The sequence below is a fragment of the Schistocerca nitens genome, chromosome 9 (assembly GCF_023898315.1).
Source record: "Schistocerca nitens isolate TAMUIC-IGC-003100 chromosome 9, iqSchNite1.1, whole genome shotgun sequence".
NCBI lineage: Eukaryota > Metazoa > Arthropoda > Insecta > Orthoptera > Acrididae > Schistocerca > Schistocerca nitens.
The window spans coordinates 381,665,374-381,687,057 of NC_064622.1; the positions used below are offsets into that span (position 1 = coordinate 381,665,374).

Sequence of the window (21,684 nt, forward strand, 5' to 3'; positions counted from 1 at the left end):
CACGGCAGGTCTAGTCTAGAGAGACTCCCTAGCACTCGCCCCAGTTGTACAGTCGACTTTGCTAGCGATGGTTCAATGTCTACATACGCTCTTATTTGCAGAGACGACAGTTTAGCATAGCCTTCAGCTGCGTCATTTGCTACGACCTAGCAAGGCGCCATATTCAGTTACTATGAATGTATTCTGAACAGATAATATTGTGAATCATGTACTGTCAAGAGCGGCGTTCATCATTAATGGACTAAAGTTAGGTATCAAACTAATTACGTCCGCTTTCTGAATTCTCATTCCTTGTCATGTTCCGGACCTCACGTCAGTATAGTTATCCCCCCCTCGCGCCAGCCAGCGTGAGCTAAAACGCGTGCATTTCGGCCTCCACTCGTAACACGGTGTTAGCTCTTCTGCCAACACATTTCCTCCCTCCATTCTGTGTATTTCAGTTTATATATAATCTAAGTGAAGCTGCAGTAATTCCACATTTCACCAAAATACGTAAGAGACCATGTGGGGAAGTGAAGAAAGGTACCGTAACACTGTTGATAAATACATTTCCTTGACGAAAATGAGAAAATATGTATTAGTGTACTAAACACACCGATAAATAGAGGCTGCGTGATAAAAATATTCAACGAAATACATTCATCGCTACTGAAGAATGAATAGTAAGGAAGATTAATTTTCTCAAAAAACAGTTTATTTTATAAATATAACCATAATTTGTGGTATGCACGTTGATCAACATTGCTTTGCATTGTGATATTACTGAGTTCACACATGGCTACGACGGATTCAAAGAAATAGAATGCTCACATGAATTATAGGTAATACTGTATTCAGTACAGGACGATACATTATCATTACCAAGGCGTTGTTTCAGTATGGAGTTATAGAGTATGAAATTTTAGTGTTGTTAAGTCTGTAGGAATAAAGTCTGAAGTAAATTTTTACAAACGATTTTAAAAATAGGGAACATAGTATCTGAAAGTGAAAGAAACTCTTTTAATAGTCAAAGTATTGATTACACATACAATTTTTCTACATTCTAGGATTTGTGCAAAGTACAATACACAAGCAGCAAGGTAGGTATGTATGATCGTGCATCTACATAGCAAGACTAATATAGTCGTTTTCTTCGAGCAGAACGTACAGATCGTCGCATCTTCACGAAGGTGGGAACACTGAGTTGTACGGGACCTTGCCAAACACTCTCCTGGCCATCTCCTTGAAAGAAGCGCCCAATGCTTCCCCTATGGCGGGTTCCAGCTCCTTCGCGATCTCCCCAGAATTCTCGTTGAGGAACTTGAGGGTGTTGTCAGCTGAAACATTCACACACATTTCTGAATTGGTTTTATTTCCCAGATGCATTCTTTAATCGTAACTTCAGCTCTGAAGCACAGATAAACAGGCTGATAGTTTCTGAGATGTACATCATGAAACAGAAATTTCGTAGCACGAATTTTCTAACCCCGCCCACCAAGTCAATGGGACCAGTCAGTGACACACAGGGCCTCGCTGGGGTTGGCACGACACAGCTTTTATCAGTGTGGAGCTTATACAGGCGCGTCATCTGGAAAAGAAGCCAGCGCCATAGTTGGGGGGGGGGGGCAGGGTCTGGGTGAAGTATGGTGGGCTGTACACACTTGTTTTGCAACAGCGTAGCTGGCCTAAGGAGCCGACAGGGAATGAAGTCGGAAATACGGGACTGAATCGGACACATCTTCTGGAAGCCAGCTCCGGGCTGCTGTGAGAACGTGGATGATAATGTTGTGGTTTGCAGCTGGGTCAGTGCATTGATGCCGTGTTTACGATTGTTTGGAAGCGTTGGAAAGACCCAAGACTGGCTGGACCAAACCAGTAGGGAGTGCGGCCAGTGACATCGTCTTGAGCTGGTGCTGTAGATCACTGTGGGCAAATTATGCAGTGCAGTAAAGTCAAGCTGGGGCATCAGTTGCCTTTTTCTTTGCATCATCGTCAATGATCAATATGTTGGGTGCAGCATTGGTCGGAGATACCGCAGTGGTTGGGGTTCGTTGATGGCTGCCCAGGAAAACCGTCTCTGGGGAACCAGAGTGCCGTTGAGCCCAGAGTATGGAAACAGCGGCAGTGCGCTGCAGTGGTTAGTGCTGGAGATGGCCGCTTGTAGTGCGGACATCGTCAAGCCTTGGTACCAGACAGTTTCTTCCTTCGAGAGCCCAGAGGAAGACGGGGCCTCATAGACACGGAGAAAGACTGAATGTTCCTCATGGATTAGTTGTTGAAGTGACATCTGACGACCAGTTCACAATCGTCTTCAGGCCACAAGCAGCCCATCGGGACCATCCGACTGCAGTGTCATCCTCAGCTGAGGATGCGGATAGGAGGGGCGTGTGCTCAGCACACCCCTCTTCCGGTCGTCATGATGGTTTTCTGTGACCGGAGCCGCTACTATTCGGTCGAGTAGCTCCTTAATTCGAATCACGAGGCTGAGTGCACCCTGAAAAATGGCCACAGCGCACTGCGGCCTAGATGGTCACCCATTCAAGTGCCAGCCACATCCGACAGCTCTTAACTTCGGTGATCTGACGGGAATCAGTGTATCCACTGCGGCAAAGCCGTTGTCAGCTGCTACTTTGCATCCTTCGCAATTTAAAATGAAGAGTTCCTGTGATAGGAACACACTGTAGAGCACAGACCGACAAATCTTTTTTACGTGTTATTTATGCAATTGACAGGCACTAGCGTTTGTCAGAATTTTGACCAATAAAAATACATTGTGGGAGTATGCATGACGGCCCGCGAAGTCAGCCTGGTATTGGTTGTGGTATGAAGAAGGACGGCGATGCAGTGAGAAATCTGATTGTGAGATAACTGCATTATTTCATTACAAATCTGTTCACCTGTTTTCAAATGTTTATTATCTTCATCTTACAGATCTCCCGTTCCCTACTTCTGTATATCATGCCAGCCAGAAATTTGCAAGCGTAGGCCTGTAAACCCGATAGTTTACACACAGAAACACACACACACACACACACACACACAAACACACACACACACACAATTTCCTTATAAGTCGGAAGAACGATGGCAATATTTACTATTGGTATATTCTGTTTCTTCTAGGTAAATAAGAGGATGTTGCTTTTGTGCTGTTTCTGTAGTTTACAATTGGCGCTACCTCTCTCATTCGTATTTATTTATTCTTTAGTTCTATGTCATATGTATCATTAATTTCCTATAACGATTTGCTATTGGACAATATCTCAGAATGACTGGAAACAACAGGGTACCAACGTAAATAAGGTTTACAATATACTGTTTTCAACGATGTGACTGAAATATGTACTAGGGCACCAATACAGTTCGTTAACTTGGTCAGGAGTACAGGATTTTCCAGATGTTGCTTTCAAAAGAGCCAAAATTCCTTGGTGTGTTCAGGAATCTAACCAATATGACATAAATTCCATTGGTTACGTAATTTTCCTAAGTGATATAACTCAACAACAATAAATGAACCAAATATATTTTCCACCTTAGATAAATCATTTGGTATAAGGAATAGCACCCTTCGAATGACTCTTGGGCTGTAGAAAGTTGCCTTTTTGTTACGGGTCTCATACTCTTCATAAAATGAAATAATTAAGAACTCATTCACTCCACAAGTCATTAATGTTACTTCTCGACGCATAACAACTGACCAAAATGTAATAAACTCTGTGGATCGCTTCATGAATTATTACCTTCAAGCTTAATTTCTCCAACGACTCACCCCTTCAACGTACCTGACCTTTACAGTATAATATTCTAGAACAGGTACATAAATTATTTGCTCAGTAACTACTCCACTGCTTACCTAGTGCCTTGTCGTTGTTGTATAATCCAGTTAAGTCAACCACCAACTTTTCCAAATGTGGATTGACTTTGAAGTCCGTCACATCCCAGTACACCTCTCCGTCTCGTTCAACCGGCTGTCCAGTCATCTCCAGGTCGGCCTCCAGTCTAGCTGTAAGCAAGAGGAACATAAGAAAGAATACTCTATTTAGAGTAAATTTCAGGTCACTCAAGAAAAAGCACAGGACGAGGAGTCTCGCATACATTAAGCTAGATTTAGCAGTTTTCAGTAGATAACAGATTAATAAGTTTATATAAAGACGAATTATTTCCGTTTATGTCGCTTTTCTTGAAATCTCCATTATTCATAGTGGTGTCCTAAGTCGAATCAAATTACTACGAATGACACATGGTAGAAATAAAAAATCTTTGTAACGGTGTTGTTATCAAGTCTTAGAAATGGGTAAAGACATTCCTTCTAAGTCAATATTTATAAGAATTGCTAATATGGTTAAATATTATTTACTGTAGAGGCAACATTATTCTGTGTTATGAGAGGTGTACAGTCTTCAATAAGCTATTATGAATGATTATATACCTATAACAGGTAATAGGTGTGTTTATTGTAAGTGGCAAAGTTTAGGATCTTCAGGATCTCTGTTAAATCTAATTAGACATCTGTACTAAGTAAACATTACAATGAGTAGTACATAATAATAATAGTAATAATAAAAAATAATAATATCTTTTTTTAAGCATCAGCTTTGAAATCCTTACGCACGACCTGATCTGCAACATTCACAGTTTCCACAATTAACAGTAAATACACTCCTGGAAATGGAAAAAAGAACACATTGACACCGGTGTGTCAGACCCACCATACTTGCTCCGGACACTGCGAGAGGGCTGTACAAGCAATGATCACACGCACGGCACAGCGGACACACCAGGAACCGCGGTGTTGGCCGTCGAATGGCGCTAGCTGCGCAGCATTTGTGCACCGCCGCCGTCAGTGTCAGCCAGTTTGCCGTGGCATACGGAGCTCCATCGCAGTCTTTAACACTGGTAGCATGCCGCGACAGCGTGGACGTGAACCGTATGTGCAGTTGACGGACTTTGAGCGAGGGCGTTATAGTGGGCATGCGGGAGGCCGGGTGGACGTACCGCCGAATTGCTCAACACGTGGGGCGTGAGGTCTCCACAGTACATCGATGTTGTCGCCAGTGGTCGGCGGAAGGTGCATGTGCCCGGTGACCTGGGACCGGACCGCAGCGACGCACGGATGCACGCCAAGACCGTAGGATCCTACGCAGTGCCGTAGGGGACCGCACCGCCACTTCCCAGCAAATTAGGGACACTGTTGCTCCTGGGGTATCGGCGAGGACCATTCGCAACCGTCTCCATGAAGCTGGGCTACGGTCCCGCACACCGTTAGGCCGTCTTCCGCTCACGCCCCAACATCGTGCAGCCCGCCTCCAGTGGTGTCGCGATAGGCGTGAATGGAGGGACGAATGGAGACGTGTCGTCTTCAGCGATGAGAGTCGCTTCTGCCTTGGTGCCAATGATGGTCGTATGCGTGTTTGGCGCCGTGCAGGTGAGCGCCACAATCAGGACTGCATACGACCGAGGCACACAGGGCCAACACCCGGCATCATGGTGTGGGGAGCGATCTCCTACACTGGCCGTACACCACTGGTGATCGTCGAGGGGACACTGAATAGTGCACGGTACATCCAAACCGTCATCGAACCCATCGTTCTACCATTCCTAGACCGGCAAGGGAACTTGCTGTTCCAACAGGACAATGCACGTCCGCATGTATCCCGTGCCACCAAACGTGCTCTAGAAGGTGTAAGTCAACTACACTGGCCAGCAAGATCTCCGGATCTGTCCCCCATTGAGCATGTTTGGGACTGGATGAAGCGTCGTCTCACGCGGTCTGCACGTCCAGCACGAGCGCTGGTCCAACAGAGGCGCCAGGTGGAAATGGCATGGCAAGCCGTTCCACAGGACTACATCCAGCATCTCTACGATCGTCTCCATGGGAGAATAGCAGCCTGCATTGCTGCGAAAGGTGGATATACACTGTACTAGTGCCGACATTGTGCATGCTCTGTTGCCTGTGTCTATGTGCCTGTGGTTCTGTCAGTGTGATCATGTGATGTATCTGACCCCAGGAATGTGTCAATAAAGTTTCCCCTTCCTGGGACAATGAATTCACGGTGTTCTTATTTCAATTTCCAGGAGTGTAGATTGAGGATGTGTTATTACATTCAGACTTTTTTGAAAATTTATTTTATTGCTAGAATTTGAAATTATTATCTGTTGCATAGTGATCTACACTGTTAATTAAGTCCAGTAAATATCTTTTGAAGATAAAAAAAAATGGCTCTGAGCACTATGGGACTTAACATCTATGGTCATCAGTCCCCTAGAACTTAGAACTACTTAAACCAAACTAACCTAAGGACGTCACACAACACCCAGCCATCACGAGGCAGAGAAAATCCTTGACCCCGCCGGGAATCGAACCCGGGAACCCGGGCATTGGAAGCGAGAACGCTACCGCACGACCACGAGATGCGGGCTTTTGAAGATCATTAAGGAGTGTATAAAGCTGGCTTCAAAACCTACTACAGATTGTGTACTATTTTGTGACCCAATTTAATATGAAAGGAAAAGGCCAATAACGTTTATCTAGCTCCACTGCACAAACAGCTGTTTAAAAGTGGGATTCAATTTGTGGTATGCTGTCTTATCAGATACTCCACTATTTACTTAACTGGTCCATATCATCACATTTGTCTCATGCAACAGTGGAATGTGGCGGTGGGAGACGGGGTGGAGGGATGTGGTCCCAACATACCTTAAAAACCTGTGTTCATACATAGAGTGTATCATAATTAACAGCGTAAACGCACTGACAGTACACGATACCAGAAGCAAAAAAGTCTCGATACAAATAGCTCTGCAAACGAAACATTTCCAAGGTAATTGCAACTTTGTGATTATCAGTCACTACCCATGTGATTCTGTGTAAATACGATATTCCGGTCGCAGGTTCGAAACCTGCCTCGGGTATCGATGTGTGTGATGTCTTTAGGTTAGTTAGGTTTAATTAGTTCTAGGTTCTAGGGGACTCATGACCTCAGATGTTAAGTCCCATAGTGCTCAGAGCCATGTGAACCATATGCCGGTAGGGGGTGTGAGCTGTGTTCACGTTTTGTAAATCTGGAGTAGTAAACAGAATTGGTACTACAGTAGAGTACACAGTCAGAGTGTGACTCGCATCAAGTGTTTCCAGAGCATGAGTTGTTTTGTACGATTGTTCGCAGTAGCTTGGAAAACTACAGTATGAGGAATATGGGGACATGCATTTCATGTATGGTAAGGATAACGGCAATGCATGGGAGACTGCACGCTTGTTCCAAGGAATACTACTTTGACTGAAGGGACCTAGACAATCGAACGTTTACAATGGTACATCAACGCCTCCGAGAAACTGGGAGCTTTGGAGATGCTGCGGGATTGGGTAGGCGTGCACGAATTCCACCAGAGTTTGGTGATATGGAGCTGGAAACAGCCGAACATTGTCCATGGAACACGACAAGTATATTTGCCACAGAAATTCCTGGAATGTGCCACACGGAGAATTGTGCTGCATCACCTTGCGATGTACACATACCACCTCCAACGAGTTCAGTGTCTTAGTAAGGCGGACCTCGGCCCTAGAATAACGTTCTGTCAGTGAATGCAACAACAAGCTGTAGCAACCTTGCATTTGACAATAACACTTTATTCACAGACGAAGCAGGGTTCACTTGTTGTGATTACTTATTACACGTTCGGAGTCATCTAGGCTCCAACGCACATGTGCACGTGTCTACAGCCCCGCGTCGTTTCTTATTGAATGTATGATTAGAGGCGTTAAGTGATCGTCTTATTGGGCTGCACATTTTACCAAACCAGCTAAGTGGATGGTATGACCTTTGGTTTCTGCAACATCATCCAACAAGGATTGCTTGAGGATGTTCCCTGTTCGCAACGTCAGAGGACGTGATACATGCATGATTGGGCACAGGCTCATTTTGCTGTCATGGTGAGACGGCATCTAAATTGGCGATATGGCCGAAGATGAACTGGGCGAGGAGGACTCCAAGATCACTCGAGCTGAGCGACAACGGATTTCTATGCTTGGGGCCACCATACGTGTAACGTACGTCACTGCGGTTAACACTGTTAAAGAACTCAAACAGAGCTTGTCAGTGCTTGCAAGAATTTCGAAATAATTCAGTATGAAAGCGTTCGGAACTCTTTGCGGCGACGGGTACAAGCCTGCATCTGAGTATTAGGACGACAGTTTGAACATCTCCCTCTTGTTCGAGGATAATTCAATAGCTGTCGCCGTTTTTATTCATAGCGGCTGCACATCTACCAAAATACCTCCCATAACTTTTCTTAACGTTGTATAGCATTGCTAATTTTTCTTAATTGGGATGACATTTACGCGGAATAAAGTCAGGTGTGGCTGGTAGCCACAAAGTTGCTATTATCTTGCCGACGATTATATGTTTACAGAAACTTTAAGCTTATACCATCGTGTACGTTCAACTGTATGCTTTTACACCATTAATTGCGATACATCATGTATAATGAGTAATAAACTGTTAGTGTTGAGAGTAATTTGCGTCTTCGCTAAGGCTCTAAACTGTCAGAACTTCACATGAAGAAGGAAAAATACCATGAAATGTCCGAACAGCAAGTTCAAGGTTTTCATCTCATTTAAATAATAAAAGGCAATCTGTATCAGTTCATCACATACTGAGTTACATTCTGTACCTGAAAGACTCAATAATGATATACCACAAGCTTCTGCCTTGGATCTTTCGCTGTTTAAAATGTACATTACGGATCTTTCGCTGTTACGAGGTGCTAGTTTTTAAGTTTTCTTGGATCACAGAAGTATAGAAATAACATTATTTTACTAATACTAGTTACCTTACTGCAGATCCAGTTAAGGGATATTTCTAAATATTGTGAAGCGTCAGGGGGCAGGTGTATTGACATTAAATTTTGATTAGAATATGTATAAACAGTGTAATACTTCACGTAGACTATTACAGCCTATAACCGTAATTTATCCTAACAATAAAATACATAAAGGTGATAGAGCTCAGTAGTTCGTGTAACGTAAATACACAATACGAACATGTGTACTTATGTATAAGATTGTTCAATTTTGGACAACCTGCAGTTTCGTTGGTGTAAGGTCTCAGTTTGGTGGAGAGTAATTTGTAGATTAAGATTATATGTCGGTTTATAACTAAGGCTTAGTGCAAGATTTATTAGTATGTCAATTTACCCCTGTTTCGTTTACAGCGACATATGAATAAGTTATTTTAAATTAAATAGAGTATTATGAATAATGACAAATATATTAAATACCAAGAATACCACAATAGTGAAAGATAAAATGGACAGTTGTCCTCCCAGATAATAGAAAAAGCTACCTGAGTGAATGGTTTGCCAGAGTATACTATACATAAGAAGCTCTAGAGACTCTAGCCAGGTGGCAGTGTTTAAATACCGATCTAGACCGTACGTCTAGAGTGATAGTCATCATCTCCTAGCAGAGTGTCGCCAAGTCCCTATATTTATTCATTATGGTGGCCATCGCCTCCACCAATGAATTCGTGGATACTTAAACAACACCTATCACAACATAACATTCATAATGGAGCTAGACGGGAAATTGATGTCTCGTTTTCTACTATTTCTTACTAAATAAGAACACTAATGGTAGTCTAGGTCGTGCAGTTTGTAGGAAGCATGCAACTAAATGCCACCATCGAATGGTGCAACATACAGTGCTTGCTGTACTGGTCCATAGAGCACAAATCATCGTGCATCGTGATAAGCAAAGTCTTCCAGCGGAGCTACAATCACAGGGAGGAAGTGTTCCATCAAAATGGTTACAGTAAACCCCAGTAAAAATGGCATTCGTTGAAAGAAAAGACACCACGTCAGCCACCTTATGTGGGGCCTCTCTTAATAAAGTGGATAGGCCGCCTGGATAAAGCGACATCAAAATTATCTTGCAGCCACCAATAAAAACGAATGATGCTCTAGGATCTACCGATCACCCAATGAAACTTTAAGTTCCGGGGATACGTATTATTTGATATGAATAAAGTGTCCAGTAAATCAGAAAAACGCACCATGGGATCTCGACACGGAGGTAGGGACTAGTTAGATTTCGCGCGGTACACTCACAGAAATCAGCAGCGGAAGAGTATAGCCTGAACGAAGAATATGCGCCGTACAAGTATCTGGACAACTGTTCGTGGACATTAATATGGAATGTGTCTGCGCTTCACAGGTATGGCCTCTTCACCTCTGCTGGATATACTTCCAAGGAGGTATTCAAATGTCTATGGAGGAATGGCAGGTCCTTATTACTGAAGAGTCAAAAGTAGAGAAGGTCTGGGATCTTGAGCGAAGTCGACGTTCTCATAGCAGAGGAGTCCCAGTCGGTTCATGTCGTGATTCTGGGCACGCTTGTCCATTACAGGAATCTTATTGCTCACAGATCATTGCGTCAAAGATGCTGTTATATGACAGAATGAATTGTCATGCCGAAACAAACAATGTAAAATGTATTCATATGTTTCCTTGTTTCGGGTTTTCTTAAGCGCAGTAAGGGACCACATTAACACGAGAAACACCCCTATATCCTAACACCATCTCCTCTGTACTTCACAGTTGGCGCTACACGTGACAGCCGTTAACGTTCACCAGACATCAGCTGAACACAAACTCGTCCATCGGATTGCCCCAGGGTAGAGAGTGATTCATCACTCGAAATCACTCGTTTCCAGTCACCCAGTGACCACTGGCGTCGTTCTTTCCACCCTCACAAGTGTCGCTTAGGATTGACTACAGAGATATATGACTCATAATAAATATGGTCACGAAGTCAATGAAATTAAGGAATTCTGCTACCTAGGCAGTAAAATAACCAAGGACGGAGCAAGGAGGACATCAAAAGCAGACTCGCTATGGCAAAAAAGGCATTTCTGGCCAAGAGAAGTCTGCTAATATCAAATACCGGCCTTAATTTGAGGAAGAAATTTCTGAGGATGGACGTCTGGAGTACAGCATTGTATGGTAGTGAAACATGGACTGTGGGAAAACCGGAACAGAAGAGAATCGAAGCATTTGAGATGTGGTGCTATAGACGAATGTTGAAAATCAGGTGGACTGATAAGGTAAGGAATGAGGAGGTTCTACGCAGAGTCGGAGAGGAAAGGAATATGTGGAAAACACTGATAAGGAGAAGAGACAGGATGATAGGACATCTGCTAAGACATGAGGGAATGACTTCCATTGTACTAGAGGGAGCTGTAGAGGGCAAAAACTGTAGAGGAAGACAGAGACTGGAATACGTCAAGCAAATAATTGAGGACGAGGGTTGCAAGTGCTACTCTGAGATGAAGAGATTAGCACAGGAAAAGAATTCGTGGCGGGCCGCATCAAACCAGTCAGTAGACTGATGACCAAAAAAAAATATCTGAACCCTTGCACCGCTTTCTTTGTAATTCCCTGCGCATAGTCACTGTGGTGGCTGGATTGATGGCAGCATTTTGGAGCTCACGAATGATGTCTTCCACTGAATTAGTGCGATTTATTACAACTTTCCCCCAAACCTCGACGGTCCCTGTGCGTCAGTACGAAGAGGTCTGGTTGGCCTTGCTTTAGCTGTGGTCCGTGATGGATTACTTGGTGAGGTGACATCTGATGACTAGTCCACACATTTAGTAGCTGTGCTTTCCTCACCGATGAATTCTACTGTTACTGATTCTCTGCTGATAACAAAATACCCTCCGCTACCTTCTACAGTGAGGAGTCCGCCTCTCGTGTCACATGGTGGTTAATTTCACATTACATTGAGCTGTCCAAACACTTCCTATAGGACAGCGTACATTCGATATTGAAAACATCAAGTTGCCGTGCCGAGCTGGGCTAATAGGAATGCGTAATCCACAGAAATGATGTTCGACTCGTGTCTGTGAATAGGAAGGTAGATTATCAGCCAAATTCGGCGTGAAATTCCACGCTATGTATGGCCAGCACGCGGTACGGACGAACAACGCAAACTCAAAGATTGGAACACAGGTTGGCCCCCTTTTCCTCATATCACACCGCTACGTCCCTTCCATTCCTCCCCACCTGCCGGTTCGAGAGCCTGGTAGCGAGGACGGCCGAGGGGACGTCCGAAAAATTCAGCATTTCGCCAAAAAACGATGTGCAGTGGCCGCCCATGAGTACACTATTTGTTTGTTCACATATTTTTTTATTCAGATTAATTGAGATAACATCAGGTGTATAAGTGTTATGATTATGAACAAATTTATATCCCTGCAGCCACTGCCAGTAACAATTACTTTCTTTCTTTCTTTGTCCGAGCCTCGTCCCGTGGGTACGCAGGGTCAGCCATGGTTAATCGGATGTGGCATGTTAAGTATAAGGGGCGGCCGGATGCCCTTCCTGCCGCCACTCCGTACCCCCCAGGAAGGAATTAGTGTACCCCAGCTGTCTGTGTCTAATGTAAGCCATGGAATAGTGCGAAGGTGTTGCAAATGTCTGCGAGTCGTGTAACTGAGGCGGAACGTGGGGAACAGCCCGGTATTCCCCTAGGGGGATGTGGAAAACCGCCTAAAAACCACATCCAGGCTGGCCAGCACACCAACCCTTCGTCGTTAATACGCCGGGTGGATTCGATCCGGGGCCGACGCGCCTTCCTGAGTCCAGGAAGCAACGCGTTAGTGCTCTCGGCTACCCTGACGGGCCTCTACCAGTGATAATTACGTCAGACATATTATTTTTATGTATAGTGAGTGAATCAGAATGTCTGAGGAGCGTACTACAATCTAATTGGATTCATGTCGACTGCCAAGGGAACAGAGATAAACGACTGCCACAGTGTGCTGCCAAGATTGGCATTGACGTAAACCTGCAGTTGAATAGTAAGGCTTAGATGTGCACGCCACGCAATGTGCATGTTGTTTATCCAATCCGTATGTATTTGACCCATAAGGCAATGGCGTCGTATCAGTTTGCGCGTGCACAAAAGCTGGTTAAAGGCATGCACAACGCAAGACATGCTCGCGATCGAAATGCCAAGTTTCACAGAGTCTAGAGGAGGAGCACTGTAGCATACCACGCTATGTTTCAGGTTCTGCGTCTATGCGTTTAACAGCATTCGAAGAAAAATAATCAATTAATCCGCATGGCGTGAAAAGCGGATCCTCGTTGATAACCAGTAACACTTTCACGAAAAGTGTTTATGAGAGAGCGTAAGATGCGAGAATCTAGATACTCACGTGCTGTTATGTTGCTTATTCCCTGTCCTTTGACAGGGAGTACCAACACCTTGCCGTCGGCCTTGTAAGGCCCGACCAGCCGGAATGGTACGCCAGAGTGTATGTGTGCCTTCATGTTGTAGCTACCAGGCTTCATCCTGCAAACAGTTGCACAGACCAGTTTTGAGGTTAATCTACATTCAACAAATAATCACTTCTATAACTGTGTGGAAATAACATACAATTTACATAACAAAAGGAAATGCCGTGAAGATTTAAAATAGAATTTAAGTAATTTAGCTATTCATTACAAGATGGATAGGAATGCATTTCTTCACATTTCTCTATATAGTCATCAATGTTATCTAAGCACCTCGAAGTTTTTCAACACCCCACTATACTACTTAAAAAAGACGTACTATGTTCGTAATTAACACGGTTGCAAGAAAGGTTATGAAACTGGATAATGACCCCACCGTAGCTAAAAACATTTTCGTGATAGATTTTTTATTTTGCTGCTGGATATAGATTATTTGGTGTGGTCAGTAGAAGTGGGAAACCTATATATATTTTCGTGATAGATATTTTATTTTGCTGCTGGATACAGATTATTTGGTGTGGTCAGTAGAAGTGTTAATTACGAAGATAGTGCGTCTATTTTAAGTAGTACCTTGTACATTTTATTCTTTACTCCACTTGCTCTCCTCAAGAACCGTTCAAAAACGTATCAGTATCCCATTCATGTTATTAACAACATAAAATGAAATTAATTTGGCTCTCCTGTACTAACAACTACCCTCTGTAAGCTAAGTCGTCCGCTTGTTGAAGCTAAAAGTTAACAAATGGAAGTGCTTGGAAAATGCACATCTGTAATTCAGTCGACCGTTTTAACTTTGCGTCAGTACAATGTACACGACAGAAGAGAAGGTGGAAATGCTACTCATCTGTGGACACTGTAAGTTAGGAGAACGGTAACTGCAATAATGTTTCCTTTTTAACAGAATGGCTACGTGCAATACGGTATTGTAATACTACCCAACAAATTATTAGTGCTCTTTGCCTCCCGTGGCCGTAATAGGAAAAGCGTGATGATGTTACAGTGAACAGGGCAAGTGGTGACTAAGGAAAATACATCGCACTGTAACTGCTTCCAGGACAGTTTTGCATTCACTATCAAGTGGTTCAGCGTGTCCCCGTGTAATACTAGAATATAAACTGACTACAAGCCGAACGAAGTGCTCTCACTCTCAGGTGCAATAATATTGCTGTCGAATAATACCACTAAACGATATGTTGTACACAGTATTGGTAGGGCTTGCTTAAAAACTGCATCGTCATCCGTTTTTTTATTTTTTTATTGTGATTGCAGGCAGGCGCAAGTTACATACGAAGACGGAACTCTACAGACAGCTATAGGTTGACAAGAATCTACCTTCGTATCGGATGCTTTCTATTCTTGTTCTAACGCTCCAGGAAATAGGAAGTTTAAGCCCACTTACATTCTTTCGCTGTAGTGCACTGTTCTCACACAAACATTCAACTGAAGACGTTTTACAGAACGGACGGATTGTCAAAATCAGCGACTGGACCAGTTACTTTACCCCAAATATGTGCCCTATGTACTAGTACAGAGAGTCAAAGTCAGTTTCGTGTTATGATTTTAGTAACGTCATTTCTACACACTGTAATATTTTTGGACAGGTCTTGATGAGAGAAGTGGATTACTGAATAGAAAATAGAGGGTTCTATTTGAAAAAATTCGTTCTGCTACTCATATGTTCGTTGTGAACAGTTACAATAAAGCCTATGATGCTGCCCTGATACCTAAACACCATTTGTTTCATACATTTTGTACAATGCTTCTACACAAAAAGCTATTTTGGATGATCAAGATAAATGGAACACACCATGTACAAGAAAGATTAATGAGATCCCCTATATACAAAACTTAAACATCTCTACTGCACACTCTCATTCACACACACGAACAATCATAGTTTTGTATAGAGGACAGTAAATAAGAGTATGACTGTCCTAGAAAAAAGAAGTACCCGTGGTCTAGGGGTAGCGTATTTGATTCATAATCAAAACGTCTTCGGTCCCGGGTTCGATCCCCGCCACTGCCTAAATTTTGATAAATAATAAGCATTGGCGGCCGAAGACTTTCGGCATAAGAAGTCAGCCTCATTCTGCCAACGGCCTTGTCAAACAGGGCGGAGGAGCGGATAGAGGTTCAGGGCACTCTCTTGTCCTAGGGGTGGGAAATTGCCCCTAAAGGCGGAAGAATCAGCAATGATTCAACGACATGAGGATGCAGAAGGCAATGGAAACCACTGCATTAAAGACATGTAACGTGTATCCACAGGACATGTGGCCTGTAATTGAAGAAGTGTCATGATGATCTCTCCATTGGCAAAAGATTCCGGAATAGTCCCCCATTTCGCATCTACGGGAGGGGAGGTTACCATGAGAAAAAGATTGAATAATCAACGAAAGGATAACGTTCTACGAGTCGGGGCGTGGAATGTCAGAAGCTTGAACGTGGTAGGGAAACTAGAAAATCTGAAAAGGGAAATGCAAAGGCTCAATCTAGATATAGTAGGGGTCAGTGAAGTGAAGTGCAGGAAGACAAGGATTTCTGTTCAAATGAGTATCGGGTAATACCAACAGCAGCAGAAAATGGTATAACAGGTGTAGGATTCGTTATGAATAGGAAGGTTGGGCAGAGGGTGTGTTACTGTGAACAGTTCAGTGACCGGGTTGTTCTAATCAGAATCGACAGCAGACCAACACCGACAACGATAGTTCAGGTATACATGCCGACGTCGCAAGCTGAGGATGAACAGATAGAGAAAGTGTATGAGGATATTGAAAGGGTAATGCAGTATGTAAAGGGGGACGAAAATCTAATAGTCATGGGCGACTGAAATGCAGTTGTAGGGGAAGGAGTAGAAGAAAAGGTTACAGGAGAATATGGGCTTGGGACAAGGAATGACATAGGAGAAAGACTAATTGAGTTCTGTAACAATTTTCAGCTAGTAATAGCGAATACCCTGTTCAAGAATCACAAGAGGAGGAGGTATACTTGGAAAAGGCCGGGAGATACGGAAAGATTTCAATTAGATTACATCATGGTCAGACAGAGATTCCGAAATCAGATACTGGATTTTAAGGCGTACCCAGGAGCAGATATAGACTCAAATCACAATATAGTAGTGATGAAGAGTAGGCTGAAGTTCAAAACATTAGTCAGGAAGAATCAATACGCAAAGAAGTGGGATACGGAAGTATTAAGGAATGACGAGATACGTTTGAAGTTCTCTAACGCTATAGATACAGCAATAAGTAATAGCGCAGTAGGCAGTACAGTTGAAGAGGAATGGACATCTCTAAAAAGGGCCATCACAGAAGTTGGAAGGAAAACATAGGTACAAAGAAGGTAGCTGCGAAGAAACCATGGGTAACAGAAGAAATACTTCAGTTGATTGATGAAAGGAGGAAGTACAAACATGTTCCGGGAAAATCAGGAATACAGAAATACAAGTCGCTGAGGAATGAAATAAATAGGAAGTGCAGGGAAGCTAAGACGAAATGGCTGCAGGAAAAATGTGAAGACATCGAAAAAGATATGATTGTCGGAAGGACAGACTCAGCATACAGGAAAGTCAAAACAACGTTTGGTGACATTAAAAGGAACGGTGGTAACATTAAGAGTGCAACGGGAATCCCACTGTTAAATGCAAAGGAGAGAGCAGATAGGTGGAAGGAATACATTGAAAGCCTCTATGACGGTGCAGATTTGTCTGATGTGATAGAAGAAGAAACAGGAGTCGATTTAGAAGAGATAGGGGATCCAGTATTAGAATCGGAATTTAAAAGAGGTTTGGAGAACTTACGGTCAAATAAGGCAGAAGGGATAGATAACATTCCATCAGAATTTCTAAAATCATTGGGGAAGTGGCAATAAAACGACTATTCACGTTGGTGTGTAGAATATATGAGTCTGGCGACATACCATCTGACTTTCGGAAAAGCATCATCCACACAATTCCGAAGACGGCAAGAGCTGACAAGTGCGAGAATTATCGCACAATCAGCTTAACAGCTCATGCATCGAAGCTGCTTACAAGAATAATATACAGAAGAATGGAAAAGAAAATTGAGAATGCGCTAAGTGAATATCAGTTTGGCTTTAGGAAAAGTAAGGGGGCGAGAAAGGCAATTCTGACGTTACGGCTAATAATGGAAGCAAGGCTAAAGAAAAATCAAGACACTTTCATAGGATTTGTCGACCTGGAAAAAGCGTTCGACAATATAAAATGGTGCAAGCTGTTCGAGATTCTGAAAAAAGTAGGGGTAAGCTATAGGGAGAGACGGGTCATATACAATATGTACAACAACCAAGAGGGAATAATAAGAGTGGACGATCAAGAACGAAGTGCTCGTATTAAGAAGGGTGTAAGACAAGGCTGTAGCCTTTCGCCTCTTCTCTTCAATCTGTACATCGAGGAAGCAATGATGGAAATAAAAGAAAGGTTCAGGAGTGGAATTAAAATACAAGGTGAAAGGATATCAATGATACGATTCGCTGATGACATTGCTATCCTGAGTGAAAGTGAAGAAGAATTAAATGATCTGGTGAACGGAATGAACAGTCTAATGAGTACACAGTATGGTCTGAGAGTAAATCGGAGAAAGACGAAGGTAATGAGAAACTTAACATCAGGATTGATGGTCACGAAGTCATTGAAGTTAAGGAATTCTGCTACCTAGGCAGTAAAATAACGAATGACGGACGGAGCAAGGAGGACACCAAAAGCAGACTCGCTATGGCAAAAAAGGCGTTTCTGGCCAAGAGAAGTCTACTAATATCAAATACCGGCCTTGATTTGAGGAAGGAATTTCTGAGGATGTACGTCTGGAGTACAGCATTGTATGGTAGTGAAACATGGACTGTGGGAAAACCGGAACAGAAGAGAATCGAAGCATTTGAGATGTGGTGCTATAGACGAATGTTGAAAATTAAGTGGACTGATAAGGTAAGGAATGAGGAGGTTCTATGCAGAATCGGAAAGGAATATGTGGAAAACACTGATAAGGAGAAGAGACAGGATGATAGGACATCTGCTAAGACATGAGGGAATGACTTCCATGGTACTAGAGGGAGCTGTAGAGGGCAAAAACTGTAGAGGAAGACAGAGATTGGAATACGTCAAGCAAATAATTGAGGACGTAGGTTGCAAGTGCTACTCTGAGATGAAGAGGTTAGCACAGGAACGGAATTCGTGGCGGGCCGCATCAAACCAGTCAGTAGACTGATGAAAAAAAAAAAAAAAAAGAGAGAGAGAGAGAGAAAAGTTAGTTCACATTCCCCAGTACCGATTGAGGTTTTCAAGAAGTTTTCCTTGGTCATAAGGCAAAGGACTTAATTTATAATCCCTTTCAATTTATTGCCATATGGGAATCCATCTGCTGGACTACAAACTTGCTGGTATTAACCTGGAAGGAAGCGCAACTCTATACTCGGATGGCTCTCAATCAATCCCTCCACTCCCTACTCCTTATAGAAGAGAATGAAAAGACAAATAACAGAAATGTGACGAAGTACTTCAGTGGCAAATTATTTCGTTATGAAGTACGCTGTCAAAGTTGAAATATCTCAACAAAAAGTACATTTTCTATTGTGGCAGCGTCCAGAAGATATAAGCAAATCCAAGGATAGCATTTTGAAGTAATTAACTTGTGCCAATTTCCCTCATCAGTTTAGAATTTAGCAGTTTTTGGCTTTTGAAAGTAGCTGAAAGATAATAATGGCCAATGTTTTCTTCACGGGTTGCATGGGTAAAGGAGAAGCAGAGACCCTAGATGATGTTGCGCCACAGAATAATACTACTGGCCCATATTAAAAAATGCCCTGCAATGCCAGAGGCAGAGCAGAATGAATGAATGACCAAGTGGAATGCCAGCGAGAGAGAAATAGTGATAGAGCAGCAGTAAATACAGAGACTGTTTCAACACCCTGGACAGGCTGAACACTCTTTCAAGCAATGTAGAAAAATGACGTCGTGGTAACACAGGAATAACGTAAAAATGCTGACTGTGCAGTGTCGCAAGAATGCTCAGGTCAAACGCAAGAGTAACTGTTCAGTTATTGATATAGCAGAAAAGAGTGTGAAAGGCTAAGTTGTGACTTCCTGAGGTGACCAAGAATGGTGACAAGCACAGAAAAGCAGGGCACATTCAATGATCTCACAGAATGATAATGAGTCTGGTGTAGCCAGACAAGTACATATATACAGACTTCCATAGATTAGTTCTCACTTGTAGCTCAGCAGTTGCTTAGTGTAGCAGCTACCTAATACCGAGGCTCCATTCTGGGTCTACTGATATGGCTACAATGTAAGATGCCACTGGTTACTAGATCTGATGGACTCTGCTACTGAGATCCGCTGCTGCCTCATCCACGCCTTGACTGATGCCAGCACTTTGACACCTCTCAAGACCAGGTCTATGAAGGCGTCACTGATGATCCTTTGCGAGCTGATCAACCACCATCATTCTGGGAGAGCACAGTAATAGCGGCCCCCGACTTGCAGCTGTATGCAGTCTCCAGTGTCGCAGGCCAGTCTGTCGCAGAGAGCCCGTGACATAACTTTCCATGACTGCAACCACTTCATGCAGAGCTATTCACTGCCCTTTTGGGGTTCAGTCTACGTCATCAACGAGAGCACCGTAGTAGTGTGCTAGCTGTGCTCGTTCTGGCAACACAGACTATGGCATCCGTGCTAGGGCTAACTGGCTATGACGTCGGGATGTGCTAAGTGTGTGCCTTTCTCGCCACAGTAGTCAAGAATGCGAGATGAGCTGCCGTCAGCGCATATCAGCGTGGCCAGCGGCCTTCTCCCAGTTGCACTGACAGCAGCTGTCATGGAGGACGTCTGTGTATCTATGATCAGTGAATGTGCATTCTGATAGCAATGTCCCATTATTACAGTCAGACGTTCGACAGATCCTCATACCCACATTTGTCACAGTGCTATTCTGACGACTGTAGAGGTCACTGCCTTGGACTTCTATAACAACACCATAATGTGGAAAATATGGTGAAATGTTTTATTATTAATCGCAATGTTAAGGATATAGTTTGTTATGAGAGGGAAACACTGGAGGGTTCTGAAAGTACCTCGCACCCAAATTTGCAACAATAAGAACCTTCGCAACCTGTGCTGTTTGTGACGCAGGTTGGTGTCCTTAATGTGTACTACAATTTGTGGATGCAGGTGTAATTGATTGCCCACTGCAGGACTATTGCCGGTCTTCGAAGCACGTACTTCCTTTATCAACAGAGCATGAAATGTTCGTGCCAGTGCGTGACATTCATGATCAAGGACAACAATATCTGAGAAGTCTTCGTCCACTTGATATCCACCACGTTCTCACTTTCTTAGTTCCAAACGTGCATTCTCACATGTGCCCTTTCCAAATTTTTTTCCTCTTGTAATTCGGTCACATACACCAAAGGACGATTAGAAAGAGTAAATGGAGTCTTGAGAAAAAGTTAAAACGTGAACATCAACAAAAGTAAACCGAAGATAGTCGAGAAAGGACGGATTAAAATAGAAAAAGCACAAAGAATTAGGTAGGGTAATGAGACACTAAAAGTGGGAGAGAAATTTTGCTGTTTGAGTAACAAAGTAACTGAAGATGGGAGATACAAAGAGGACGTAAAATGCAGACTTGCGATAGAAAGAAAAGATTTTCTGAGAAAGATAAAAATGTAAACATCAAATATCAATTTAAGTGTTAGGGAGCGTGTTCCATGACCGTTTTTCTAAGGTGTGGCCTTGTGCGGAAGTGAAACGTAGACGATAGACAGCACAACAAGAAGCGAATAAAAGGTTAGAAAATGTTTCACAGACGACTGCTATTGATGTGTTTAGTATGGCGGTTAAGTAATGAAGATGTATTCTGTCGTATTTGGGAGAAAAGAGCTTTCTGTGAAAATAGACAAAAGGGTTGACAAAAGTCGTGCTGGGACATCAGGGAACAGTTAATTATGTAATTAATGGAGGTTTGGAGTGTAAAACGTTTTGTGGGGAACCAAGGTTTAACTACAGAAAAAAAGTTCAGGTTTATGAGGCAGAGAGCTGATGACGTCGGAGAACTGCATCACATAAGAATTTGCTCTGAAGATCGCTGCAGCAGCAGCTACTTACTCCAGGGTGTCAACAATTCCCTCACCCATGCCGATCATATCGGCCTCATTGAATTCCAGGTTAAGAAACACTGGCCGATCGGGTGTGTCCTTAATGCTGATTTGCGTGAAGTGCATCGGGTCAATAGATGGGAGACCCAGACTCGGAATTCCTGGAAAGAAAACATGTATGAGAACGGATAGGCAGATGTGATGCAGTACTGCTACTTACATATATGAAGCATATACGGTCAACAACATCTTATCTTTTTGATTCGCTGCACTTGACTCACTCCCACAAATAAGAGGAAGACACTA

General features: G+C 43.1%; 1 protein-coding gene across 1 annotated transcript in view; it reads right to left on the reverse strand.

Annotated features, from left to right (window-relative positions):
• Positions 1–979: 979 nt before the first annotated feature.
• The window catches only part of LOC126203944 (protein takeout-like), a 37,781-nt gene continuing 17,076 nt past the window's right edge, over positions 980–21,684 (reverse strand). Inside the window, exons 3-6 of the mRNA XM_049938338.1 lie at positions 21,389–21,539; positions 13,194–13,330; positions 3,833–3,982; positions 980–1,316 (exon numbers count right to left, since the gene is read on the reverse strand). Coding sequence (XP_049794295.1) covers positions 1,162–1,316; positions 3,833–3,982; positions 13,194–13,330; positions 21,389–21,539 — 593 coding nt within the window. The 3' untranslated portion in view covers positions 980–1,161. The remainder of the gene's footprint in view (positions 1,317–3,832; positions 3,983–13,193; positions 13,331–21,388; positions 21,540–21,684) is intronic.